The sequence below is a fragment of the Octodon degus genome, unplaced genomic scaffold (assembly GCF_000260255.1).
Source record: "Octodon degus isolate 3935 unplaced genomic scaffold, OctDeg1.0 scaffold00002, whole genome shotgun sequence".
Classification (NCBI taxonomy): domain Eukaryota; kingdom Metazoa; phylum Chordata; class Mammalia; order Rodentia; family Octodontidae; genus Octodon; species Octodon degus.
Window position 1 is genome coordinate 21,136,471 of NW_004524578.1, and position 27,371 is coordinate 21,163,841.

Below are 27,371 nucleotides of genomic sequence, written 5' to 3' on the forward strand. Positions count from 1 at the left end.
CTCTGCAAGCAGGGCAGGGCCCAGCTGACTGGAGTGCCAGGGCTGGTCATGGGCCGAGAACAACCTGTCTACTTGCCTGTGTGCTGTGCAAATATTTTGCCTGTGTCCATAACACTACAAAGATTGGGAAACACCGACCTAGATTACAACAATACCCTCTCTCTGTTTCTGGTGGAGAAACCAGCTTGGGTTTCTCCCATTCATACCAGACCTGCAAGTCAGCATGCCTGCCCCACCCAATGTCCCCTTGGCCCACAGGCCCGCTCAGAGAAGTCACACTGGCTGTTCATCAATATAGGACCAAAGACAGGCCAGCCTGTTGGCCAGACGCTCCGCCCCCTAGAGCAGATGCTCAGATAAGCCAATCAGCCACCTCCCATCAAAATGCAGCAGCCCAACCCCATTGTACATAATCCTATGTTCCTAACACAGTAATCTGATTCTCCTACTCTCCCAACAAGAGAGGCTTCATGGGATCCAGTCAGCCTCGGATTCCAGCCGGTCAACCAAATGAACCTGAACATCCAGCACCAGAGTCAAATCAATAAATCAGCACAATGGAGTACTAAGTAACCATCCTAAAATGAGAACATTACTACGACTATATAAATCCTGTTCCCTGCAGAGGTAAGAACTGTGCCAGGATTATAGTTCTTTCTGTGCATTTCAATGTCAAGAGCTCAGTGCTTCTCAAAGAAGAAAGTTCCCAGAATCAAGGCTGAAGGGAAGCCTCTGCTTCCTGGGATGGTATCTCCATGTGCTGAATGTTTGGAACAAAACGTGCCTGTGACTGTTTTTACTTTTTATGGTGCTTTTTTTTCTGCCTTCTTTTTCTAAGGAGACAAATCCTGCCCATGTTCCCAGGCCCACAGTATCTTCCAGCATGGTCCCTCTGCCCATTGCCTGGAATCCAGTCCAATCTCTGTCCTGAAGATATATTCTTGGAGCTGATGGCTTCCAGTTCTAATTTGGACTGAGCAATTCGGAGGCTCCTTCACAGATGTCTGGCAGTTTGTTTCATTAGATTCTCAGAAGCTGCTCATTCTTTCAGGTTCTAACTGCTTCCTTCATAGCTTTCATCCTTGTATTATTGGTACAGATCCTTCAAGATGAGAAGGAGCCAGGCATGATGGTGCAAGCCTGCAATCCCAGTATGCTGGGAGGCTAAGGCCAGATGACTGCAAACTCAATCCTAGTATGAGCAAGGTAGCAAGAACCTGCCTGAAAGTAAAAAGTAAAAAGGCTGGGGATATAGCTCAGGACAGTAGTTTCAAGTACCACCAGAGAAGAAGGGAGGGAGGGAAGGAGAGAGGGAGAAAAGGAGGGAGGGGAGGAGAGAGGGAGGAGAGGAGAGAGAGGGAGGGAGGAAGGGAGGGAAGGAGAGAGAAAGAGGGAGGGTAGGAGAGAGGAAAGAAGGAAGGGAGGGGAGGAGAGAAAGAGGAAGGAAGGGAGGGGAGAGAGGGAGGGGAACAGGGAGGGAGGGAAGGAGAGAGAAGAAGGAAGGGAGGGGAGGAGAGGGGGGAGGAGGGGGGAGAGGAGAGAGGAAGGGAGGAGAGGGAGTGGAGGTGAGAGGAAGGGAGGGAGGAGAGAGAGGGGGAAAGAGAGGGAGGAAGGGAGGGAGGGGAGGAGGGGGAAGGAGAGGGGAGAGGAGAGAGGAAGGGAGGAGAGAGGGAGTGGAGGCGAGGGGAAGGGAGGGAGGAGAGAGAGGGGGAAAGAGAAAGGGAAGGGAGGGAGGGGAGGAGGGGGGAGGAGAGAGAGAGAGCACGAGAGAGAGCGCCAGCCCAAATTAGAGGCAGAGGCAGAGGCACAAAGCATCAGTTTGAAGACCATGTGACCATGCAAATCTGTACTGACCTTCACACTTGATTGTTCTGGCTGCCTATATTCATTTCCTAGGGCTGCTGCACCAGATTACCACAACCTAGGTGGCTTAAACCAACAGAAATTTAACTGACTCCCTCCCAGCTCTCAAAGCCTGAAGTCCAAAAGTGGTACTGCCTCCCGGAAACCAAGGTGCTGGCAAGGTCATGACCTCTCCCGAAGCTCTCGGAAGAATCTGGCTTCCAGCTCTTCCTCCGTCTCCAACACCAACCAGCAGCAAAGAGGGCCTCACATGCCTTCTGCCTGCGGAGAAATCTTCCTCAGCCTCTCCCTTCAGGACAGTCGTACCTGCATCAGGCCCCGTAATTCAAAATGATCTCTCCAGGACAAAATTCTTAGCTTAATTACCTCTGTAGACTTTTACCATCTGAGGCAGCGCTTACCATCTATGGCAGGTTTCACAAATTACAACCTGGCATCTTTGGGGGACATTTCTCAGCCTAGGGCAATACGTATAAAACACTGTCTGAAGTGGTTAAAAAAATTCTTTTCCTTCACAAAGCCATTCAGAAGCCTCACCCCAGCATCTGACATCTACCTTACCTGATGCCAATCCACACCACTGGCCCACTTTTCTTTCTGATTCCAACAAGGCTAGAGGGTCCCACACCTTTCTCCCTAATGCCAGGGCTTCCATTTACCAGGCCAGTCAGGCAGAGGAAGACTTCACCTGATACCCACACTCCTTGCCTTGGCTCTGCCAGTGCTGTCTACCAGTCCTTGTTCCCCTGCCCCACAAGCAGTGTTCCCAATACGACGGACGAGCTTAAGGCCCAGCTTCAGCACCGCTTGCGGTCCCTAGCCTCGCTGGACTCAGCCCAGGCTTCCTGGAGATCTGCAGGGGCCTGTCTCCAGCCCTCACCTTGGCTCCTCTGCACTCGATACATCTCTGACATCACCTTTCTTTCATTTGCTTTCTGCCAAAATTTGCCATAATCTCTCAACTACTCATAATTTCTTTCTTCATTTTGCTGTTCTGGGAATATATCTTTTCTTTTTCTTTCTGTATATAGGACAGGGTGTACAGGGTCTCACTACGTAGATTGGACTCATAGTGATTCTCCTGTCTTCAGCCTCACAAGCACTGGCATTACAGACGCATGCCACCCCATCCAGTCTCAATCGCTGTCCTTGCGCGCCCCATGGGCAGGGCCAGCACAGCACACGGGGGATTGAACCCTGGCTGCTGCACTCTGCCTAAGCTGGCACTTTAGTCTGCTGAGCTATCAGGCCAACCCTAACTGGGATTATCCTTTTCATAATCTCTTTATTACCACTTTGATGGGTTCTGGGGAGAGAAAATGTAAAATATGTCCAAGCTCTGAATCCTTCATCTTGAACTCTAAGTTATGCTCATTTTTCAGTTATAACTTGGTGTCACCTCTAAGCCCCTTGTCACAGGGGTTGGCAGGTTCACCCTAACATCCCAGTTGGTCACACTGACCCCATCTCCAACACAAAAATGAACATCTTTGCCAGGCACAGGTCCGCCAGTACCTTTTACAAAACTGGCAAACTGTATGTGGGCTTCCTCTTTCCAGGATTTTTTGAAAGCAAATTAGTTCTCCCCCGTCATGCTAGATGCACACATTGTGCCGCTGTACAACTTTAAATCAAGAGCACCTTTTGTAGGTTCCATCAGCCGAAGAGAACCTTTTTACTCAAAAGCAAAAACTGCATGATTCCTCGCTGCTTTACAAAGGCTCAAGTTTAAAAATAAACATGGGCATTTAAAGAAGCACAAAAATAGTTTATGCCCAAAGCCCGCAGAGCCCCACGGCACTAGGAGTATGCTGGCTTGGAGGAAGCCCTTGCAGACCTCAAACAAGCGACACACAGTGGAAGGGCATCTTCTGTGTGCTCAGTTCCCTTGTATTATGCCAAGCCGACGGTGTCCCATTCAAACCAACCACAGGCGTCCACCCTGTCTAGCTCTTCATAAACGTGTTGGGAAGACAGCTGCAACCTGAAACCCTTGTCCTCATCCAGCCTTTGTCTCCACCCACCTTTGCAGTCTCCTCATCAATCCCTGCCCCCAACCTACAGGCAGAGAACAGAAGTCCCTGGTACTTGCCTTACCACAAGCCATGCCCTGCCCAGGAATGCCTCTTGGTCATGCCACCTGGCACCTAGCCAGCCCAAGACCCACTGCTCAGAATCTAAACACCCTTCAAGGCAAAGTGCAAACCTTTCACTTCCTCCCTCAGACACCCCAGACTGCCACAAGACTGGATCGTCTCTCTGGAATCTCACACTGTCTCTACTTTCTCTATGGCCCTCGTGTTATCCTTCCTCACCTCTGAGTAGCTACAGGTACACTGCCCACCCTAGCTCCCCAGCATGGGTGTAAGGATCAGGTCAGACTTGGACAGGGACCAGGACTTCCTCGTCTCTGCACTGCCTTGATAGATGAATACTTGAAGTTGTGATCAGAAGCACTCAGTGAAGCCAGATCTCAGAGCACTCGTCTTAGAAAGGCCAGCTTCCTGCCAGCGGGACCCTGTGTCCTTTAATTCCAAAACTCAAACAAGCAGATCCTTGTTGAGTGGAATTAAGAGTCAAGAACACTCCTCTACAGCCAACACATTAAGGGCTACTTTCCTCCGAGGCACGCACGCATGCATGCGCATACATACACACACATGCAGAAGCATGCTGAGCTTTACTAACTCAGCTCTAGACAGCTGCTGGCCAGGTTTACAGAGCAGCCTCCTCTGAGTGTCCTACACACAGCCTTTCCCCTGTGTCTTACCTGGCTGAGAGAAGCTGGAAAGAAGAGCTCTGCCTGACTGAATCAAAACCAGCACAGAGAGGGCCAGACCCCCAGAAAGCATAGCAACGGAGGCAAGACAGAGATGCAAAGAGAGGAGGGAAGCACTACAGTACTCAGGGAAGTTCTGCTCATACTTCCTTGGATTTCGGAGGAAAAGGTACAGTTTGTCTTGGATAGAAATAAATGACTAATGGAAGAATGACACATTTTCTGTCACTCTGTGGCATGCTCTGTGTGGGTGATAGGTCACGATCAATCAGGGCCACGGCATTAGATCTTCTAAACTTTCTTCTCTTTTTTGGAAAAGGTTTGATGCTTGACTTTTAACTGAACGAGGCTGCCAGCAGGGGTCCAGGCAGCAGGGCTCGTGGTGCCGCCTGAGTCTGGGCCCAGCACTGCCGTGTTTGTTCCCATGCACCAAGGACGCATCACCATCTCCTCGGGAGGGCCAGGTGGCCTGTGCGCGTCAACTTCTGCTCACTTCTTTATCTTCTCCAAATGCACTTCTCCAACTTCCATTCTCAGACTCGCGTGTTTTCCTTGACATCTCCCCCTCCTGAGGGATCTGTTTTTAAACAGGAATCACCTTTGCACAGTCACATGGCCACATTAAGAGTCACTCCACAGAGGGCCCCGCTCCCTAGGGACTTAAATGTTTACTGATCGTGTTATGTGCTGGGCACTGACATGTACATGATCTCACCTACTTTTCCCAATAACCTTGAAATGTCAGCCTTTGTATCTCTATTTCACAGAGGAAAACAGCATATCAAATCCACATAGAGCTATAGACAGTCACTCATGTCTCCTCAACCCAATTTGACACTGAATGTGTTGGAACACTGCATGTGTTCCATTGTGCATGTCACCAGGTGTGTCCCAATCTTTGGCCCACCCACCCTCTTCCTGGGTCCCAGCCCTTCTCCTCTCACCCACTGTCACGATGACCAGGCTGATGCCCTCTGGAGAAGCTGAGCTGGTCTCTGGGTCAACACATCTGTCCTTCTGCCTCCCAGGCCTTCATGACTCAGAAAGGCTCTCTGGTCAGCAGATTCCATCAACTACTACCTCTCAACTACCACTGCATCAATGACCAACCCCCACGTCATGCCCTCTCTTTCTGGATTATTCTTGCTCCTAGATCACAATCCCTCTTTCCTAAACTACTTCTGCTTTGATTCTTGGTGATTCCTGTACATATCTGGATGACCCTTCCAACTAGCTTCTCAGTTATTCTTTTACTTTTTTTTTTTTTTTTTTCAGTATTAGTGGGTACTGAACCCAAAGCCTTTATACTAAGCTACATATGAGGCCTTCTTTATTTTTTATGTTGAGACAGCTTCTCACTAAGTTGCTAAGTTACTCGGGCTGGGCTCTTACTTACGATCCTCCTGCCTCAGTCTCCCAGAATTTAAGACTTACAGGCACATTCCACCATGCTTAGCTGGCCTCTTCAGTTCTTGAATCCCTCTTTCCCTCAGCTTCTCTGCCATAAATTCTCGTTACCAAAAATACCAACCCATCCATAATCTTTATTCATGGGTCTCACTCTCTGAAACTGACATATATTGCTGTGGCCCATTTGGGCTGCTGTTTCTAATTATTAGAGGTTAGGCAGTTTATAAACAATAGAAATTTATTCCCCATAACTTCTAAGAAGTGCCAAGATCAAGACGAGATTTGATGTCTGGGGACAACCTACTTTCTGGTTCAGAGATGGCACCTTCTACCTGTGGAAGAAGCCAAAAGGCAGCTCCCTCGGGAGAATGTGATTTTTAAAAAAAAAAATAATAATGACACCTATCCCATTCCTAAGGGCTTGCGACCTGACCGCCTTTCCACAGTCACGTGGCCATGTTGGAGTCCCAAGTGCTCCACCCCTAATATCTTCCCACTGTTGAGTAGGTTTGTACAGACAAATCTGGCAGGACTACGCACACCACCTTCCCCGCTCAACCCACACTCCCACTCACCTTTACTTGCTTCTGCTGTTCCACAGACACTTAACACCTTCTAACAAGCATGCCATAAGATGTACTTATTTGGTTGGAGGATAGCTCTGTTAGTAGGACGTTTGCCTAAAATGCACAAGGCTCTGCATTCATATCCCAGGATTGCCACCCACAAAAGAAAGGTAATAGGACATCGTAGCACACACCTAGAATCCCAGCCTATGGGAGGATGAGGCAGGAGGATGACAAATTCAAGACAACTCAGCAAGATCCTGACTCAAAATTAAAATCAAATGGGCCACTCCAGGCTCCCTGGGTTCAATCCCCAGTACGAGACAATTTTTTTTTTTTTTACTTGCTACATTTTCACTTAATATATGTCTCTTTAGAATGTAGGCTTCACGGAGGCAGGCACTCTGTCTGCCTGAATACTCCCAACGTCATGTAGTGCAGTTAGAGTACATTACATCCTCAGCAAAAACTCAGTGAATGAATAAATTGCAATTAATTATTTTTGCAATTAGTTGATGTCCATTTTCTCTATCATACTGTACGGTCTGCACAAACAGGGGCTGAATCTGTCATAATCACCCCTAAAGATACTCCAGAAAAATTAACTGAGTGAATGGACAAAGGAGCAAAGTTAAGATATAAGAAGAGGGTTGCTGGACTGAGCCTGCTGTTCTCCAGGACAACCTGCACCTGGGCTTCTTGCAAGCCACTCTATCTAATGGCTGCCACTCTAACACAGGTGACCTAAATAAAGCTATTGATTCTGGTAAGCCCAAGCTCAAAACATCAGAGGCCCTCAGAACATCAGAGGTTTGAGCACATGCTGTGGTTTCTGCCTTCGCCAAGCAAACAGCTGATGCCAAGGGCGTGGGCTAACTTTACTTCTTAACAAAGAAAAGGCCCACAGGCTATCTGACAATTTTCATCCTAAACACAGATTACCTAGGAGATGTCCACCATGAACTTCTTTCAACAGTAAACACCAAAATCCTATCTGAGTTTCAGATCGTAATTTCAGTTTGTGACTTTCTCACTCAGCTGAATTCTTCAGTGTCTAGGTTAGTTTAGCCCTCAGTGGGCAGAAAACTTGCTCTCAGGGAAAGGGCATGTAAATAAACCAAATCAGTTTTTGTAAGAAGTTCAAAGAGGATCAAATTTCACTACTACTGAGTCAATCTGACCTCCCCCCCCCACCCCCCGCCCCAGAGTGGCTTGAAACCCCCAACTTCTTTGGAAATAAAGTGCTGTTTGACTGGGAAATGGATCCAGAAAACCACAACTCCAAAAGTACCTTCCTGCTCAAAGTTCACAAAAAGCCGATAAAAAGCGAGGAGAACAAAAGGGCTCTTATGCATCTCTGAGACAATGTTCCTTAAGTGTGAACACGGATGAGTGTGGGAAAGATTATGATTCACAGCCAAAAAGGAAGTGGGCCGTGTGGCCTTTGGAGAGCTTACAGCCTCGCTGAGTCAAATTAGTATCAATCCAACTGATCACATGTAGATCCAGCCCAGCAGGTTTACTTGATCCTGAGAGTCCTATGACACAATCTGAACAGTGTCTTAATAGATGTGAGCGTAACATACAATCCATCAAGACTGAAGAATTAAGTCCTTCTTGAAATCTTTACTGAAATCTGGGAGAAAGGTCCAGGGGAAAGTGAAGATAGGAGTGTGGAAAGGAAGGTAACGGAAGGGCTCTGAAGGTTCTGGACCAGAGATTTATGTAAGCAGACAATGTGGTCACAGTATTAGGTAAATGCTGATTGTAAGTCTCCCAAATATGCACATGCAACTTCTTTGAGGTACAACTCTGGATCTCAGGTTGTGTTCTTTTAAAATAAAGGTTGTTTTTCTCATCTAACTATATACGTTCTAAAAAATATGAGCCTTAGACTGACTTGCCTTAGAGCTGAACACCGACTATACCCCCAGCTCCACTCTGTGCTGGCACTCAACCCTAACCAAGTAACTTGACATATTTGAGCTCCAGTTTCCTCATCCATATGGGAGGCTTAAATACAGTAACACGTACAGATAATCAATAGATATTAGTTCCCTTGCCCCAGGAGAACTCACTCTTCCACAGAACCAAACGACAGTCTAGTATGACCCTATTTCTGCACAGACAGCATCCCATCCTGTGGCCTCCAGGACAAAGACCCCACACAATCACAGACTGGGCAGCCAGCCAGGAAGTAACAGGTCGATTCTACAATGTGACTACTGCCCTGCAGGTCTTCCAGCAGAAGTTAAAGTATTTTTTTCCTTTCCTCATACTAGATTCTCCAGAAATTTCCACCAACGGCACAGAGAACCCAACACCAACACCACGGTGGTGACAGAAGACAGACATTTGATCTGAGGACATAAAAGAGGACAGAAACGGCCAACCAAGACATCCTGGGGCCTCTCAGGGACAGCCTCACGTTATATGGCATCCCATGAACCTCTTTTCTGACACCTCCACTGGTTGTGCCCAAAGGAAAACACTTGAAGCCTCATCAGTCTTTGCTGGGAGGACACACTCCTTGGGCCATCTGACTTTGCACTGGAGAGCAGGGTCCCAGGGGCTGCCGTGTGACCCAGCCTGGGTGATACTGCCTTGTTCAGTACACTCCACTCAATTATTTAAGGCACGAGGCATTGTTTCTTTTGAGGAGCGAAGCTGTCAGAACATTTAAAATTCATGGGCGAAGGTAAGGGGTGGCTTTTCTTCCCCATCCCTTTCCTTGAAGCAAGTAATACAGCCTTGGATCAGACTCCAGGATTCCAGTTCCAGTTTTCCAAAATATTCCCAACTGGTGTTAGGGCAGAGCTGCTTTAAAAACAAATCAACCCTGAGTGGGGAAGGGGGAGTGTGTGTGTGCATGCACACACACGTGTGTGTGTAGGTTGGGGAGGAAAAGAAACACAGCTCTGACAAAAATCAAACAGGACTAATGAACAGTTTGGTTCCATGGGAACCACCTTTAAATTTAGCAGATCGTATTCTGTTGGTGCCAACGTAAGGTCAAAGCCCTATCACTGGGGATACACTGGGTGTGGTACACAGGGTCCCCTCTAAGGGAGAAAGCTGTGCTCACCCCAGGCTGGGGCAGGGGCAATTTCATACCTGACTCACCCACCTCTGTATTGTGGGAGAGACAGCAGGGCAGGCACCGAGGGCCTGTGACGTGGCTGCCTAAGACGTGGGAGGAGCTACCACACCCAAGGCAACGCCACCACCATAAGGAGTGGGACGCCCACACCACAGAGGAGTACGCTGAGGCCCCTAGGTAAGCTGAGGCCCCTCACATGCTAGGATATTAACAAGCTGTCTCTGAGGGTAAACACATTCATCCAGGGACCACCACAGGCACCCAGGGACCACTGCAGCCCGAGCTCACACCTGCGCACCCGCAGGGCTCCATAACTCCCAGGAAGCTCAGCCCTTATGGCAGTCTCCCCAAGGACGAGGGGAACCTGGCAATGCCCAGACTGTTTACTCCTCTGAATGAGGTCGGTACACAATTTTTGCAGGAGCTCAGGGCATGTCTTTCTGCTACCTGCCCAGTGCATGCCCCCGTGACAAATCCTCTCAGACTCCCTGCTCCCCACACAGAGCCAAATCCAGGACCCCCTACCCCGTGACCCGGATTCTAGGTCAGAACAGAGCCAGCTCCTCACCCGGAAGGGCAGCTGGTCATCTACAGCGATGGCTCTTTCCCTACTCTCAGAGCCTCCTGCTCCAACTTCTCCTTTCTCGAAGCTACACATACCCAAGTCTTGGAGACAAGTAGTACTAGTCTCTTTTGGATTGAGGACCCCTTGAAAATCTGATGTAAACTAAGAACACGCTCCCTAGAACAGCAAACATACATGCTGTGTGATCAGAAAATATGTTGAGTTCTTAAGGACTTTTTAAAAATTTACTACAGTGAAAGATGCACTGCCATTAGTGTCCTTTGAAATATTCCCCTTCACTTTGAGCACACATGGTCTATTCCTCTTGCCACTACCTGAAGCAGTTCTGGAAGCCCTCTTCTCCGAGCATATTTAATTGTGCTATTATAGCTGCCTTGATGTCCTGAAATGATCCCAAACATTCACTTTTCACAGTCATTTTGACTCCGGGGAAGAGCCAGAAGTCCCATGGTACCAGATCCAGTCAATACAGTGGAAGAGGTCACACCGAAATGTTTTTATGAAAGTTTATTACTTTTTTTGTTTGTGTCACTCATTTAAAATCAAACATGGGGGGGCCTGCCCATTAGCTCAGTTGTTTAAGTGCCTGCTTAAACAAAGCACTCAAGCTCAAGCTGCTGTGGTTCGAACCCAGATACTCACGGCAAATCAGAAATGCCCTAAAGGCACTTTCTGGCCTCAAAAAAAAAAAAAAAAACCTTCTAAAATCAAACATGGTTGGTATAAGTTAATAATACCACGTGTTACTAAAGGGAGCATAAGTGCTTATTGAATATCGCCCTTTTTAAAGTTTTTTTTTTTACCTTTTTGATTATTGCCCATGTTTAAAGTGGCACAATTTGAGAAAACACTCTCTCAGGCTTTCACAGAGAGCACACTGGCGAAGCAATGGCCGTGACTCATCCACATGGCTGACATTGACAAAGGTTCTACAATCTGAGGTACAGGATCTCAGGATAAATCCTGAGGGGATTTCACTGACCTTATCAGACCCAAAAGCTACAACTCTTGTTGCATAGGTCCTGCTTTACCTTGGTCTTAACCATCCAGCAGAAAAGTATAAAAATGATATATAAGAAGTAAAGCCATGCTGTTATGTTGAGCTGTGGGGGACTCAGGTCAACAATTTCTGACATTGCCAGTCAAGCGGAAGACCCAATACTATTATGGGCTACTGGATTCTTTTAGAATATTTTGCTAAGTTTATATACCTATAATATTCAAATAACAGAACTTAACAAAAAAGGGTATACAGATGAATGTCCATTTTGTATCTGTGTATTCAAAGTGGTTAGGATATATAGTTACATTCTCTTAATGAATAGAGGGATTTGTTCTAATGGTGTTTGTAAATAGGATATCATATCCACATCTTGTACAGCAATTAACCACTAGAAAGAATGTATGCAATGTGTTAATTATTTAAACTGTCCTACCAATTTGATTTGAAACTATCTCATTGCTATTTGTTTATCAATAAAATTATGGAAAAAAATAAAAACACACACAAAAAAAAAAAAAAATAAAGTGACACACTTAAGACTAGGCGTGGTGGCGCACACCTGAAACCCCAGTGCTTGGGAGGCTGAAAAACAGGGAGGATCACTACAGGTCCGATCTGTGTAGTGAGACCCTGTACTAAATACATTTAATAATAATAATAATAAAGGACATACTGGATATGTTTAATCATTTAACCAGAAAGAGCCTGCCTTTCTGTCGGACAGCCTTGACAGCAACATTCACTGGATTTTATAATCACACCTACTAAAGACCTTCATGAAACAGGACTTCCAGAACTGCTTCAGAAAGTGGCAAGAACAATGGGATAAGTGTGCTCCTTGAAGCAAAGGGGCCTACTTAAGGGGGACTAATGGCAAGGTGTCTTTTATTACAAAAAAATTTAACATCTCAGTATTCACTGTGTATTTCAAGCACATCTTGTATCTATCATTCATGGAGGTGATCCCACTTTAAGAACTCCCTCCCAGCCATCCTCCCAGGACACACAAGTGCCCAGAAAGACCCATCACTCTGCCTTTCCTCCAGATGTCCTTCCTCACACCAGTATCTGGACATCCCAGATGGAGCACGGCCACTACCTCCACCCTCACAGCACACTTACACTTTCAGGAAAGTCTTCAAAGTTCTGCTCCTTGTTGGGACAACTGTGTCGCCAGGCTGCCTCACAGGGACCTTGCCATCACTTGAGAGCCCCAGACTCTTCTCATGAAAACAGTCACCCCACTCCCACACCAGAGACATAAACAAGGATTATGCCTTTTCCATGGGGAGAACTGAGAAGTCAGACTTCTCTAGTCACCCAGCATCACTCAGGGTCCCCACTGCCGCCCATCCTCAAATCTGAGCCTGTCTTCCTCTCCTCTCTATTCTACTCAGTACTTGTGGGTCACTGGGAATCTTTCAGAAGTCAGTGGGCAACGGCCCTGCTGACCAGAACATTCCCTTCAGCCATTCACTTCATGCCTTACTTGAAACCAGATGGTCCCAGAGGACAGCCCCATTCCACCCTCACAAAGTTGTCTCCTCCCCCTTAGCCAGCCCTCACATTCCAGCACAAGGGAAAGATTGGTGTCCTTGTGGCTCCTGCCATTCCTTCAGAGGCCAGAATGTCCTGGCCCCCTGCCTCCCTTGTCACTTTCTGCCACTGCCAGGGTAAGGCAACCTTTTCTGCCTAACTCCTATCATTGTCACCATCCACACAGATGGCCCCAGCACCCTGGACTCTGTTCCCTCGTTTCTGTTCGCTGGTCTCCTCCATGCCTGTGTGTTCATCCCATATCCCTCGGTGACCTTCCACAGCCACATGCTGGATCTGTCGTCACCTGGAAGCACGAACTGCCCAACCCCCCACCCCCACACACGGCCCATCTGCAGGCTCCTTAGGCCAGTACCACTTCATGGAGGCTCTAGCCCATTGACTCTCTCCTGTCCCTGGCCCCAGCCTTAGCCTCCTGCTCCTGCTGGGTGCACAACCATTTGGTGGGCAGGCTCCACAACCACTCCCAGGAGAATGTGCTATTCCCTAGCGTGGCGAAACCCCAACTGATGCAGCCGACGCCTGCCTTCTTCATGCCCACACCCAAGCCGTTGGACGGCATCACAAAGCTGGGTGGATGCATTTCACTTCAAATTCATGTTCTCTGACCTCAAACTGTCACTCTTCAGTGGTCCCCAGGCCTGCATTCCCCCAGTGGGCCTGCCACCCACTCACAAATGACAGCTTCCCTCATCCTCTCCGGCACTCCACACCCAATCCTCCACCCTCCATCTCTCACTGAGGACCCAGCCCCATGCTGCACGGAGAAGAAACCGGGCTCACAGACAGGTCTCCTGCAGTGCCACCACACCGGGCTGCTTGGGGTGCTTCTCCCCTGCCATGGGACAGGCCTTCCCTGGTGTCCCGCACCCCACTTCTCGCCTTCTCCAGGGTGTGGCTCCTCTGTCCCCCTCTGCTGTATCGCAGAAGCCTCCGCATGCTATAGTTCCTCTTCCTTCCCTGACAGCCCCATGTGACTATCCTATTGCTCTGCTCCTTAACAGACACCTCCAAAAGAACGGCCACACATCTGCACCCAGCTCTCCTCCATAGCCTCTGCCTACCTTCCAACCCACCTGGCTCCTGGCTCCATCCCAACACCAACTCCCTCAGTTCACGGCCACCCATCTCCAGACCACCTCCCAGGACTGCTCAACAGCAGGGCCTGAATCCTTCTCTGTGAGCCACTTATCCACTGGCCGCCACGGTAGCGTCCCTCCTCCTCTCAAGACCTCTAAAGGATGCATGCTTCCAGCTTCTCCTGAGCCCTCTGCCTCTCCCACAGTGCCCCTGCCCAGTCTTCTCCCGTCCGACCTCTCTGCTGAGTCCTGTGACTCACTGCCTCCTCCTCAGCTCCAAGCACAATCTCAAACTGACACCCCACTTGGTTCCCTTGCCCCCACTAACCTCCTCTTCCACGCCTCCCACAGGTACTCACAGCATAAGCCAAAACCCAAAGCAGTCCCTAGTGCTCCCTTCCCCTAAGTCACCCACCTCCAAGTCCTAACCGACTCAGTATGGCACCTGTCCCCTCCCCATCTCTCCTCTAAGCCCTTCCAGGCTTCAGCCAGCAGCCACTCAGCCCTGGAGCCCTTGGGTGATCTCCTTGCTCCTGCACCTGCCCACTTCTGACCCACCCTACGCACCGTGCCTCTGTGGAACTCCATAAGGGCCACGTGGAAGCCTTCAGTCTTAGTCTCACTGTAGCCCAAACGAAAGCCATGGCCCCCGCCACAGTCTCCATGCTCGTGCCCCATTTCCTCCTGCCTCCTTTTCTCTACAGCCCTGGCCTGGGCCCCCTCACTCACTGCCAGCCCACCATGCTGGTCTGATCTCAGCTCCCTAACCCTGGGCACAGCTTTTCCCACCCTAGGTCTTCTTACTCAATACTCCCCTCCCTTCTTTCCACCTGAGCTGGCAGCTTAAAGGTCACCTCTCCAGAGCGGCATCTCATAGCCACACACTCTAAATTGGGCTCAGACTGCTCCTCTCCCTCTGGCACTGAGCACGCCTGCTGGAGATTTTACTGATGGAGCCACTTACATGCTGATGGGGGAGAGAACAAGAACACTCTGTCTCCCCCACTGGGATGTAAATTCCATGGAGAAATGGGTCTCAATTACTCACCATTGATTTCATGTTGAAACAATAGTATTATGGATAGAGTAGATTAAAATAAAACTAAAATTTTAATTCCATTTCTTTGCACTTTTTAAGGTTTACTTATTTTTATTTGATACAGGGTCTCACTATGCAGTTCAGACTCATAGTGATCCTCGTGTCTTAGCTTCCCCAGCACTGAGATTCCAGGCGCGCACCACCACGTCCGTCCAGTTCGGGGGCTGCCACGGCATGCAGTACTGGGGTTCAAACCCGGGTCCTTGCGCTTGCCAGGCAGGCTTTAGACTGCAGAGCTATCTCCCCAGCCCTCTTTTCACTTTTTAAATGTGAATACCAAAAAAATATAAAATTATATATGTGGCTGCCATATTTGTGTAACAGCACTGGTTTGGTTGGTAAGGGTGGGAGTCGCAGATTATAAGAATTTGTTGATGTAACTTCTTATTACAATTAAATGCTGTACACGCGCCGGGTGTGTCTGCCCACACCTATAATTCCAGCACTCTGGGACGCTGAGGCAGGAAGGTTGCAGGTTTGAGCACAGCCTCAGCAATTTAGCAACTGTTTTATCAACAGTTGCCCACATGACCCCTCAGAGATCTACAAGTTTATGAACCTGCGAAGTAGATTTCCCTGCTCCAGGGGAGCGAGTAATCACTTGGAGGGTACGCACGTTAATGCTCTGACCTGGAGGGGGTGGCTTATGTGTGTCAGCCCTCCCCCACAGCGTGTGACTTGGCGTGTGTCCCACGGAAGACAACCATCACTGTCCCTCAACCCAAAGCCAGACGCCGACATGCTTGGAGAAACCAAACTACACAGGGGAACAGGGGACACAGACCAAGTCTTCATGGGTACTCCTAGGCTGGTAGGTTAGGCTAGTTACAGCATGCTTGTGAGGCCACACTAATGAGAATGAAGTCATGAATCATCGCCACCTAAGCGGGATGCTTTCTAGCAGCTTATGTCAAGTGCCCATTACGGCTGCAGATTTGAAGGCTGGCACTGGGCCAACAGAGGATGTATTTCAAAAAGGTCCCACAGCACTATCCTATGACCACTCCCAACTCCAGCCAGTTCCCGGGCCACTGTGAATGAAACACAGCCTACGTATTCTCAGCATGTCTGCGTCCGGCTTTGGGCTGAGGGACAGTGATGGTTCATCTTCCGTGGGACACATGCCAAGTCACATGCTGTGGGGGGAGGGCTGCCACACATAAGCCACCCCCTCCAGGTCAGAGCATTAACGTGCATACCCTCCAAGTGATTACTCGCTCCCCTGGAGCAGGGAAATCCACTTCTCAGGTTCATAAACTTGCAGATCTCATTACTCTGAGAGGTCATGCAGGCAAGAATTTTAATGCATTTTTAAGAAAAACTCTGGAAGAATTATTAACAACAGGACAATGACTGGCTATTGGGAGATGCGAGGACAGAGAGAGGTGACCGGTCGGGATGGAACAGACTCTCTCCTCACAGCCCCTGTGGCTGTGGGCAGCGATGCTCAGAGTCTGATCCCAGGAGCCACCCTGTGCCTCTAGCCCTGTCTGGGTTTGGGACTGTGTGCTCTGCTGCCAACCCCTATTGTCAGGGATACTGAGCAACTGTCCAGTTGGAACCCCCTTTACAAACGTACATTCTTGGTTCTTCCAGTGGCCCCTAAACACCTTCGTAACTCTGTATTAGCCTCAGCTAACTCCCCGTCCCACCAATACAAAGGGCTGCATCCATCCATGACCTTTCTTCTCCATCTGGGCCCTGGGCTCTCAGATCAACTTCCCAGCTCCTACTGAGAAGGAGAAGGTGGCCAGCCTTGCTCCCACTCCCTTTCCCACTATAGCCTCAAAGGTTGCCTCTATCCCTGCACCTTGCCTGATCTGAGGACTCCTTCTGTACCCTTTCCCTGCAGCCTGAGCCACTATCTCACTGCCTCTCCTCATCCTCTAATAGCTTCAGCTTCCTCTGTTCTTTGCTCTTAGCTTCCCAACACACTCCACTTATAGAAGACAACCAAACTTCCCTCTGCCCTGGCTCAGCCTCTCACTCACCTTTGGCTCCAGCCAGGCTTCTCTCCTCGCTCCCCACTCCTTCTCTGAGGACTGTCTATGCTTCCACACTTGGCTGAAGCTGCTCTCCACACTCACCCTTGCCCTCACAGCCCAGTCTCCAGCCCCGCTTTCCTCTAAGCTGTCCAGGCCTCGGACCTGGCTGAGGACGCCTGCTTTTCAGTCCCGTCCTATGGCTTCTGCATCGCTCTCCTCTAGCCTCACCTGGGTTTCACTCTAGTTTGTTTCCTCCTTTCAACCTTGGCCCTTGCCCTTTGTCTTCATTTCCTCGCTTCTTGGGTGGCCAAAACCATCTGAGGGGTAAAAAGTCCACACACTGCCTCCGACCAGCCCAGCTGCCCAGTGCTACAGCGCCTGGGCCATGGAGGGCCCTCAGCACTGACTACCTTAAACTAAAGGCTGGCAATTTCCTCCTAAAGAACTGCATTTCCTTGTCTCCCACTTCACCAACTGACACCACTATGGGTCAGTCAAGAACAACTACACTGCCATCAACCCGGCCCACTCCTTCCCCTCATGAACACCATCAAGAGTCAGGACCTTCACAAGGGCTCTGGCCTCCAGAAAGTGCATCTTAGAAACACAGATCGTATTCTCTAATAGGCTCAAGCTTGATTCCCAACTCTGCCACCCCCTGGCTGAGAGCTTGGATGGTTACTGAGTCTCTCCTGCCTAGTTCTCCAAGGATAAAAGTGGATCACTATGGGAATTAAATGAGATACAAGAGTTCAGCAAGCACTGTGCATTGTGACACAGCCTACTAAGTTTTCATTAAATGACAGCCCGTTTTGTGTCCAAATTCAGCAACTATACAGGAAAGAGTCAGGCTTCCTATTTCTCAATCCCAGTGAGGTCCCTCACATACATTTTTCTTTGCTACTGTACCATGTTCCTTCCTGGAGACTGCCTCAGATCCATCACAGGACTGCAAGCCTTATGCTATATACTTGGTGCCGCAGCTGCTTCCACCTCTCCATCCCTTCTCCTCTCAACATGTCTTGCCTAGATGGTGGCCGTTCCTAGATGTCTCTTTGTTCCAAGTTAATTCACTGCTATATCCCCCACACACCACCTTTCAGTACTGGAATTGAACCCAGGACCTTCATTCCTAACCACAAACCCAGCCCTTTCTTAATGCCCACAGACCAAAGCACACACTATGACATGTTTCTGCCTCCTGCCTAATGTCACCTTTTCCCCTCCAGCCCAATGGATATCACAGCCCACTTCAGGCCTCATTCCCTGATACCAGGACTGACCACTATGCTTCACCTAATCCTTATGAGTACCCCAAGATGTTGGTACCGTTATTATTCCCATCTCATGGATGAAGAACTGAAGCTCAAAGGTCAGTGTCTGCCAGAGTGTGGCCAAGCCAAGATGGAGTCCAAGGTCTTAGCTCTGGCCCTCCAGACTTCACTGCTTTCCAGGGAAGCACTCTCCACTCTAGAGCCTGCTTCTTCATTGTCTGCCTGGGCAACTCTTATTCATCTTTCAAGACTCGGTCTGAAGGTCACCTTCTTCAGAAAGCCTTCTCTAACACCTTGTAAGGTTAAGCATTTCATCCCTGTTGAGAATTCATTGCCTTAATTACCTGCTCCTCACCCAGCTCCCTCAGGAAAGCAGGGGACCCCTGTTCTATCTACCCATAGCTTCCTGGTGCCAGACCTAGACACCTTCCCTGGTGTTCAACATCCAGGAGATGGTCCCTGGTCAAAACATCAAGAAAAGAGGACAAGCTGATAAGCAGATAAAGAGTGACCAGAAGGGAACTGAGATCCATCTAAGTAACATTACTGGGACTAAATCCCTACTGAACACTTTACATGCACTTGGTACGTATGCTTCAGTGTTGAAATATCTGGTAATATTTGTCTGATGTATGCATCTCCTTCCTCCACTAGCCAAAGATATTATTTTGTGCCCAGCATCTATAACAATGACATGATGGCAGGTGGCCATCACTGTTTGAATGAATTAATACACAAATGATCAAATAAAGGGTTCTCCATAAACCCGGAGTCTAATACCCACAATAGGAAAAATTCCCTTTTGTCTAGTCTTGCACCTGTTCATGAATCTGGCCAACTGGCAGGCTCTTTTTCTCACTGGCATACATAGGTTAGGGTTCCTGACCCTCCAGGTCCTCTGACTGGTGATATTCCACCTGCACCACCTAAGGATTAGCAATATGAGGTAACACTTCAGAGGACAAACCTCCTGTGGTCTAGTTCACCATGACAGGAGTGCCAACCTGGCACTGCTTGGGACCAGGAGCATGGCAACTAGGCAGTCTCAAAGGCAGCTGAATGGAACAGCTGAGGACTCTGGGAGCACCTGAGGGGACAACTGAGGAGGGTCCTGGAAGGTGCCCAAGAGCTACTGGCGAAATCTTCCCAAGAAGAAGTAATGATGATGACAATAACTTGGCCACCGCCTACCGAGTCTGGGTGATGTGTCAGGTGCACTAGCACTCTGCACACATTTCCTGTTTAATCACAACAGTCATTTCACAGGTCTTGAAGGCACTAAGCCTGGGGCTGCGCATGACGCTCAGTGTTACAGCACTTGTCTAGCATGCACTAGGCCTGGGTTCTGTTCCCAGCACCACAAAAATATAGTGAAACTTTTTAAAGAAAGTAATTTATCCAAGCTCGTGAAGCCAGCCAGGGTGAGCTGAGGCTTGGCCTGTTTGTATTTAACCATGTCTCCCACTTCCGAGAAGCGGTCCTCCATGACAACGAACTCTCCACCGAGAGAAACAGCCAGACCCACCCTCAGCACCTAGAGGAGTCCACCCTTCCTCATGCCAGCCTCCATGCCACCTCCAGCAGGAGGTTCTTTTCCCACCCCAGAAGAGCTCTTCTTCTTCTTTCCCTTGAGGTCCTCCTCTGTCAACCCCTCCCCCAGGACAACAGACGCCAAAGCAACTGTCCTTTTCTGCATTTACCTGTAACAACTCCAATTAAAAGCCATCCCAATTAAAGATCCCAAAAGGGTGTCTACATTGCAACCAGCAGGGTCTACACTACTCCTTACTAATTAGGTCCCTGTGGACAGCCCCACCCAGCCCCCACAGGTTCAGGCTATCAAAGGGTAGCTCAGGCTCTGCCAGGCCTCAGGGTAACCTCGACAGAGACGTCTCCAGGCAGGGCAAAAGGCGCTGCTAAAGCCCTGCACGGCTGCGGGCCAGGGGCATGGACCCCTCCTGGGATCCCAGGTACCAGAGGGTTTTAAATGCCTGGTTCCCGGGCTGACTCCTTGGGCCAGGGAAAAGCCAAATCCCATTCTTCTCTGTTGAGAGGTGGAGAGTTCATGATGCCTAATTCCTCAGAGGAATAAGAAGAAGACTATCAACCAGGCTCGTGAATAAAAATGTTTTTAAAAAAATCTCTCTAGTTGTTGACAAATGTCTAAATGTGTTCCCCACAAGCGTATTTTTATTCTAACAAGCTAATTTGAAATATAATTTAAATAATTTCTTCCAGAATGATAGCATATGACTAACGGCACCTCGGTGGCAGAACTACTGGAGACTTCATCGCGCATTCAGAGCGGCTTCCGTCCTGCTGCTCTTCCCACACAGAACACAGCCGCTAGGAAACAGGCTCAGGATGCCGGCTCTCACCTCCAAACCTATAAATACAGCTCGGGGCAGCCTGCATGGGCCATCCCTAGGAAACAGATGCCCACCAAGGAGCACCTCAGAGACCCACTCAGAGCAGAAGCCTAATGCCTCCTCTTGCTCAATTTATTTCAGGTGGAAAAAGGCACAGGGTAACTTGCACAATTTAGAAGGTCAGAACTTGGTACCCCCCAGAGACTTCTAAGATTCTGAAAAATCCCCTTTCTGTACTTTCAATATGCTATGTGACTGCTGTTTACTTCACGCTTGGCAAATGGGAAAAGAGTCCTTGCTCTCTACCCTACCCTAAGTGTCAAAGGGAAGTCCTCTTCCAAAGGTTTTGGATGTCTATGAAGCTGGGGTGACACTTCTCTGAATTACCCACAGTTTACTGTTTAAAAAAAAAAAATCATACAGCCAAAACAAAATCATACAGCCAAAACAGAATCATACAGCCAAAACAGAATCTAATGTCCTTCCCATGTATATGTCCCTACCAATCCTCTCATCACTTTAAAAGAGCAGGTGTCATCCAAAGCAAGAGAACCCCCACTGTCCAGGTGGGTGCCTGGATGTTCAGACTGCAAAGCACCTTCTCATGAGAGCCCTGAAGCAGAATTACTCTGCCCTGATATTTCCAAACAAAGAGAATCCATTTGAGCAGCTGGATCTCGGTCCACCAACACCCTTAGCAACAACCATGAATCCTTGATGTTCTCACCGAGATTCACTAAGGAGCTGTGACTCACTCAAAATTACACAGGCCCCGAAATTGCCCGATGTTAATTGCGATCCTGGACTCTACCATTCCTTTCCTTTAGTAATTCATTTACAATAAACCAAACAACTGCTTTAAACAATTGTCAGAATAGCTGTCTCTTAAAAACAAAATGCCCTACTGTCTTTGAGAAAGGATTTCAGGTTTACAAAAATGCATAAAATTCAGCAAAATGATAAATTAGAATTAGGTGTGGATTTAAACAATGATGTATCTTTACAGTTACTGGCATGAAAAGATGTCCACTCAAGATATTTTAAGGTGAAAAAAATCAGGCTACAGGATAGATGTATAAGACAATTCCATTTTGTTAAAAATACATTTCCTCTACATAGACATACATTTAGACACACACAATCGTGTACACACAGAGAAAGTCTGCCAAGACAAACATCCAAGTGCTGGCTGAGGTTATCCCTTAGATGCAGGATGACAAGTAATTTTCACTTCCTTTTTTATGCTGTTATTTTTTTAGTATAAATGCAGAATGTTTGGGGAATTGGAAAAAAGCAAATCTATTTTCATTTTGTTTAAGAAGAAAAGTTTCCACAAAACTGACTAGAAATAAAAGTAAGGATGAGCTTTGATACACGTGTTAAGGATGGCCAGATATTTGACGCCTAGCTCCACAGGAGACACAGGGGAAAAAAAAAATCTAATAATTTATGCAAATCACAAGAGTCCTTTAGAAAATCCTAGCAATTCTTGAGGCCAGGAGTTCAAGTGGTTTGCAACAAGAACGACATTTCCCAAACTAAAAGTCAATCCCAAAAAATGCCCTTTCACTCCCCAACCTCCTCACATCCGTTCTCCCTCTCACCCCCTTGTGCCCCAGCCACAATGGACCCCTTGCTGTTCCCTAACAAGCCAAGTGTGCTCCTGCCCCAGGGCCTTTGCACTTGCTGTTACTGCTGGGAAGAACACCCTTCTCTGTCACACCTACATAGTTCGTTCTTCCTCCAGCGCTTTAACATCTCTTCCTCAGCAAGCTTTTCAAAGTAGAGCCCTATGTAAAATTTACTATACCTTAATGTTTTCTAACCCACTTCCTTATCTTTTATTATCTAATAAACTGTAGTCAACAAACAAACCAGGGGGCCGGCCCCTTAGCTCAGTTCTTCCACAAGTCAAGCCAGCCAAACCTGCCCTGAAGGCATTCAGAGAAAAAAAAAAAAAATGCCAAAGAGTGTATGCACCTGTATTTGGTTTTTTAGTACACATTTATTTAGTGCTTACTCCCAAACTCTGCATTTATCCAACCCAGACACTAACAGAGATGATCATTTGAACGAATGAGAGTGATCTGAAACACTAACGGCCCTTCATTCAACACCTCCCCACAGTGTTCTGGGGCATCTTGCCTAAATTTCCCAGAGACAGATACCTCACTACCAGCTCTTATACCCTCAGATTGTAACATTCTGCTTAAGATTGAAAGCATTTAAACATAAAGCTTATTGTGTATGTGGTTTCTCTTCCTTGAAAATGCAGAACTAACTAGCAGGTGCGCACCTGGCCCGGTGCTCAGCAGCACACCAGATGCGTCACAGGCCGGGGATTACTGGGCCTTAGTTAGCAGAGCTTACAGAAGCCAACAGGACCAGGGGAACACAGCTCAGCTGAACACATCTGAGAGACACATTGTGGCCTAAAAGCAGCCACAGTTTGGTGTGATCCAGCAGGAATGGAAAGCTCAAAAAGGAATGATCTTCAAAAGAAAGCTAATCAGTATAGATTACTGACTGCAAGGCAGCCCGAGGTGTTAGATAACCAAGATTGTGGCACATCATACATTGCAAGATAACCAGCTGAACAGAATAAGTGTCAAATGAAGCTAAGCAGTAACAGAGTAGATTGTGTTTGTAAATACTGACAAAATCAGCTGAAAGCAACAACAGCAGACAAGCTGGCTTTTTTGCTGGCCTTTTGCAGGGAGACAAAAAGATAATTTACAACCCCAATACTTGGGTGGCAGCAGACAGCCTGAAAGTGAACCCACATCACAATAAAAAGTGAAATGACTTGCTAGCATTAAAAGAACACATTCAAAAGTGATCCCCTCTTCTGTTGGCCCTTACACACTCTCAATTAAGTACATTATAGAAAAGGTAATATAAAAATCATCACAACTCCCAGGCTAGCTTCCAGCGCTAACTCAATCAAAAAACATTTCTTGAGGGCCCATTAGGAGCCAAACACTACACTCTGCGTTGGGACACAGTGGTAGAAAAGATAAGGCCCAGTCCTGGTGAGGGCCTACTGAACGCAGGCACATTATCAATCACTAAACAAAGCCCAAATGATTACAGGTGCGCTGGGACAGACGCCTGTGAGGGGACAAAACTAGAGCTGCCTGAGAGCAATAGGAAGGCGTGCTCCATGTGGGGCGGCTGCAAGGCTGAGCCAGCCACCCGGGTGCCAAAAGCTGAAGAAAGAGGAGAAGGAGTTTCCAAGTGAGCATATTCCAGAAAGAGGAAAGAAGAGTTCAGGGCCCCAGGTAGGGGTAAGGAAAGGCCAGGAGTCCAAGAGGGAGCAGGACACAATGAGGGCCTGCAGGGCTGCTAGGGAAGCTGAGACCGGGCAGGGGCCAGGGCCAGGGACTTGTTTGTGGCAGGCGCTTAAAGAGGAGAGTGGCATGATCTGATCTGCAATTGTAAAAGCCAATCTCTCTGGCTCCTGTGTGCAGAACTGCCTGGGAGCAACCCAGGGGAGAAGGGGAGGGGAGCCCAGGAAGGAGGCAACAAAGGCCAGGACCAGAGGGGGTCAGCAAACACCACCTACAACATCCTGGAAGTAGGACCCACAGGACAAACAGGAAGCCTGGATGTGAGAAGCAGGTAAAGGGCACCAAGGATGACTCAGCAATCGAGTGCACAGTGGGAAGGGGATATAGGCAATGGGAGAAGTGCCAGGAACGTCAGAGACAGGAGCCCTGAGAAAGGCCATACTGGAATTAAAACATGAGAGTCACCAGCAGACAGGCAGTGTCTAAGGGGGCTACCTTGGGGATGGGATCACATTACCCAGAGAGACTGTGGACAGAGAAGGGGGACCAGGCGCAGGCCCTACACAACTCTCCCATGTGTAGTCAGACCAAAGAGCAACAGAGGAGTTTCAGCACAGAGGCAGAGGGTAGAGGCAAATAAACAGAGAAAGAAAGTGGACACTGTGGGCTTGGGCACACATTTTGACAAGTCTTGAGAAGAAGAACACAGAAGTGGCAGGAAGCAGAGGAGGGATGGAACACGGAGAGCCTAAAACCCTACTGTCCAATATGGCAGCCACTTGGGGCTATTAAACTTTAATGAAATTAAAAACCCAGACCTCAGTCACTCCAGCCACATTTCAAGCACCCAGCAGCCTCATGTGGCTGGTGACTGCTACCCGGGACCATAGAGATGCAGAATGCATGCAACACCACAGAAAGTTCTGTTCAACAATGCTGAACTGGAGCATGCTCCTAGATCAATGGAAAAGAGCTGGGAAAAGACCAGGGTGAGGAAGCAAGTTAGGAAGGAAAGGTAACCTTTGAGAAGGTAAGGAAGGGGATGGGTAGAAGCCACACCAGGAGTGGGCCTCTGCGAGGACAGCAGAGGACTGGCCCCTCTGCACACAGACAGGAAGAGGATGGTAAGGACAGCTACACCATGGATGATAAAGATGTCCCCAGCCATCCTGTCAACAGAAAGAAAGGCAAGGGGGAGGGAAGTTCAGACAGACCAAGCTCTGAAAAGGGAGCAAGTCCACCGCAGCTTAGAGCGCAACAGCACACACTGGAGAGCCCAGACACTTAACAAACCCTTCACTGAAGAGAAGTAGGAATGAGTATCTGAAGAAGGGAAAGCATCCTCAATGGGAGTAGTAAGCTCAGACGGTTTAGTTTTATCCTTAAATCCTGGCCCTGTCTGCAGGGCAGAGCCATGCCAAAGCTGTAGGACCACAGCAAGGCTTGCGCTGGCTGCCCTTCCCTGGTTCCCCTCCATCCTACACAACTTTCAGAAAGGATGACACTGGTTCTATTTTTGGTTAAAATGGCTCCCTCCACCTCCTCTGTCTAAACTGCTTATCCAGCCCTGAGCTCATCTCAACTTACAACCATGTTTTGTACATTCACATAAATTATAGAAATAGTTATATCACAAATGGCAGAGCTTGGGAGGACTTACAAACTAGCCCTTCCTCACAAGTAACATATATTTATCTGGGGATATTAGAATGACACGAAAGACCCGTTCTGTGCTTAAATCCCCCAAGTACTCCTCCTTTCTGCCTTCACCAACAAAAAATTATTTTCTGACATTTTCTTTAAGCTTTTTATGCATAAACATTTTCATTTTTACAAAACTATTTGATCTCAGAGTTTGAGATCAAATATTTGCTTTTGATCACACAAGTGTGCCAGGGTGCAGGACAGCAAGTTAAAATTGCCAGATCTTTTTTATCTTCCATTGCAAGACCTACATTTGTTAACTCCTTCTTCCAGAACATTTTTTTTTTTAGTATGAAATCTGAGAACCTCAAAGGTTCCAGCTGTTCAAAGATCAGCTCTTCGGAGTTCACTGAGGGACTGCCTGAAATGTTACAGAAAAAGCTGCCTCAATGCTAGGAGCCTCTGGGACAGTCAACCGGCAGTTACTGGCAGGCGTGAACGCCTCGGAGGTGGCACCAACGCTAGCAAACTTCTCCCTGCGTTCTGTCCCTAACGCCTGCTTCTGACTTCCCTCATCTCCTCAGGCTCCCTGGGCAAAATGACTCCAGATACTTACTCGGCTAAAGCATACAGAAGTTGCTGACCCCACCAGGACAATCGCGCCCCTTTCCACAACACCCTAGTCTGCCTTGTGCCACCGATCCCAGAGAGAAAAGTGGAAGTTCTCCAACCACCAAGCAAAAGTCTCTGGGTCCTGGTGACTGGCTGAAGAAACGAGCGGCAGGGGCCACCGAGATTCAAGACTCCAGTTCACTCACCATCCATTCATCCCCTCTGCCCAAGACCACGCACTAAATGTCCCCCTCCTCCAAATGCTCATCAGCTATCAGTACAACCTGGACGTCGTCACCAAACTTGTCTGTGCTACAGTTTCCTCACCTGTTAAATGGGCGCAATAAGCATTCCGCGAAAACACAGCCGCCAACCACCACACACACACACACACACACACACACACACACACACACACACACTGCTTGCTGCTCGCACCCCGGAGCAGATGTGAGGACTGTCTATTAGCACAGTGGCTCCTTGACTCATAGCGCCTACCGCTCAGAGATCACCCTGCTCTGTAAATTACTTTATACACTCAAAGGCATTAGTCACTTAGTGAGTATTTCAACTTCCCCTCTTGAGCATCCACCGGGCCGTCTGAGACCAAAGCCTTGGAGGTGCCCACGGACCTCACCGTCCTCGGCCACTGTGCCTGCGCCGCAGGGACACCGTGCTCTGGCGTGTTCCCTTTCCAGGAAAACTTCGATTTCCATTCTGCCTGCAATCAATCCAGCCGCTGAGAGCGAACAACTGCTTTCCACGCTCGCAAACGCAGGCCCGGAGTTGGCCGCGCCGGGCGCGGGGACCGCGGAAGGGCCGAGGCCGGGCGAGCTCGGGTCCCTGGCTGTCCCCGCGCCCGGCCGGCCGCTAGGAGAGAGGTTGCCCTGCGGGGCGCGGGCGTACCCCGCTTCGTGAGACCAGGGGCGCGCTTTCCCGGGCCGCCCGGCTTCGAGCCCGCGGAGCGGGGACACTCACCCCATCTCCGGGCTTCTCTGGCGGCCGCTCCCACGGGGCCCCCGGCGCTCGCTCTCCGCCCGCTCGGCAGCCGCTCCCCGCGAGGTGCATGCGGCGGCCGAGAGAGCCCGGCTCAGCCCAGGCGCCGCCGCTGCCTCCCGCGGGCGGGCAGGCGGGAGGAGGGGGCTGGGCCGGCGG

General features: G+C 48.8%; 1 protein-coding gene across 3 annotated transcripts in view; it reads right to left on the reverse strand.

Annotated features, from left to right (window-relative positions):
- The window catches only part of Homer2 (homer scaffolding protein 2), a 104,200-nt gene that overhangs the window by 76,623 nt on the left and 206 nt on the right, over window positions 1-27,371 (reverse strand). Inside the window, exon 1 of one of the 3 annotated variants that reach the window (XM_004623334.2) lies at window positions 27,195-27,332. The exons of 1 other annotated variant lie outside the window; for it this stretch is intronic. In XM_004623334.2, coding sequence (XP_004623391.1) covers window positions 27,195-27,199 — 5 coding nt within the window. In that variant the 5' untranslated portion in view covers window positions 27,200-27,332. Of the gene's footprint in view, window positions 1-26,848; window positions 26,906-27,194; window positions 27,333-27,371 lie in introns of those variants that run through there. One more of the 3 variants, XM_023710767.1, reaches the window with a different exon arrangement.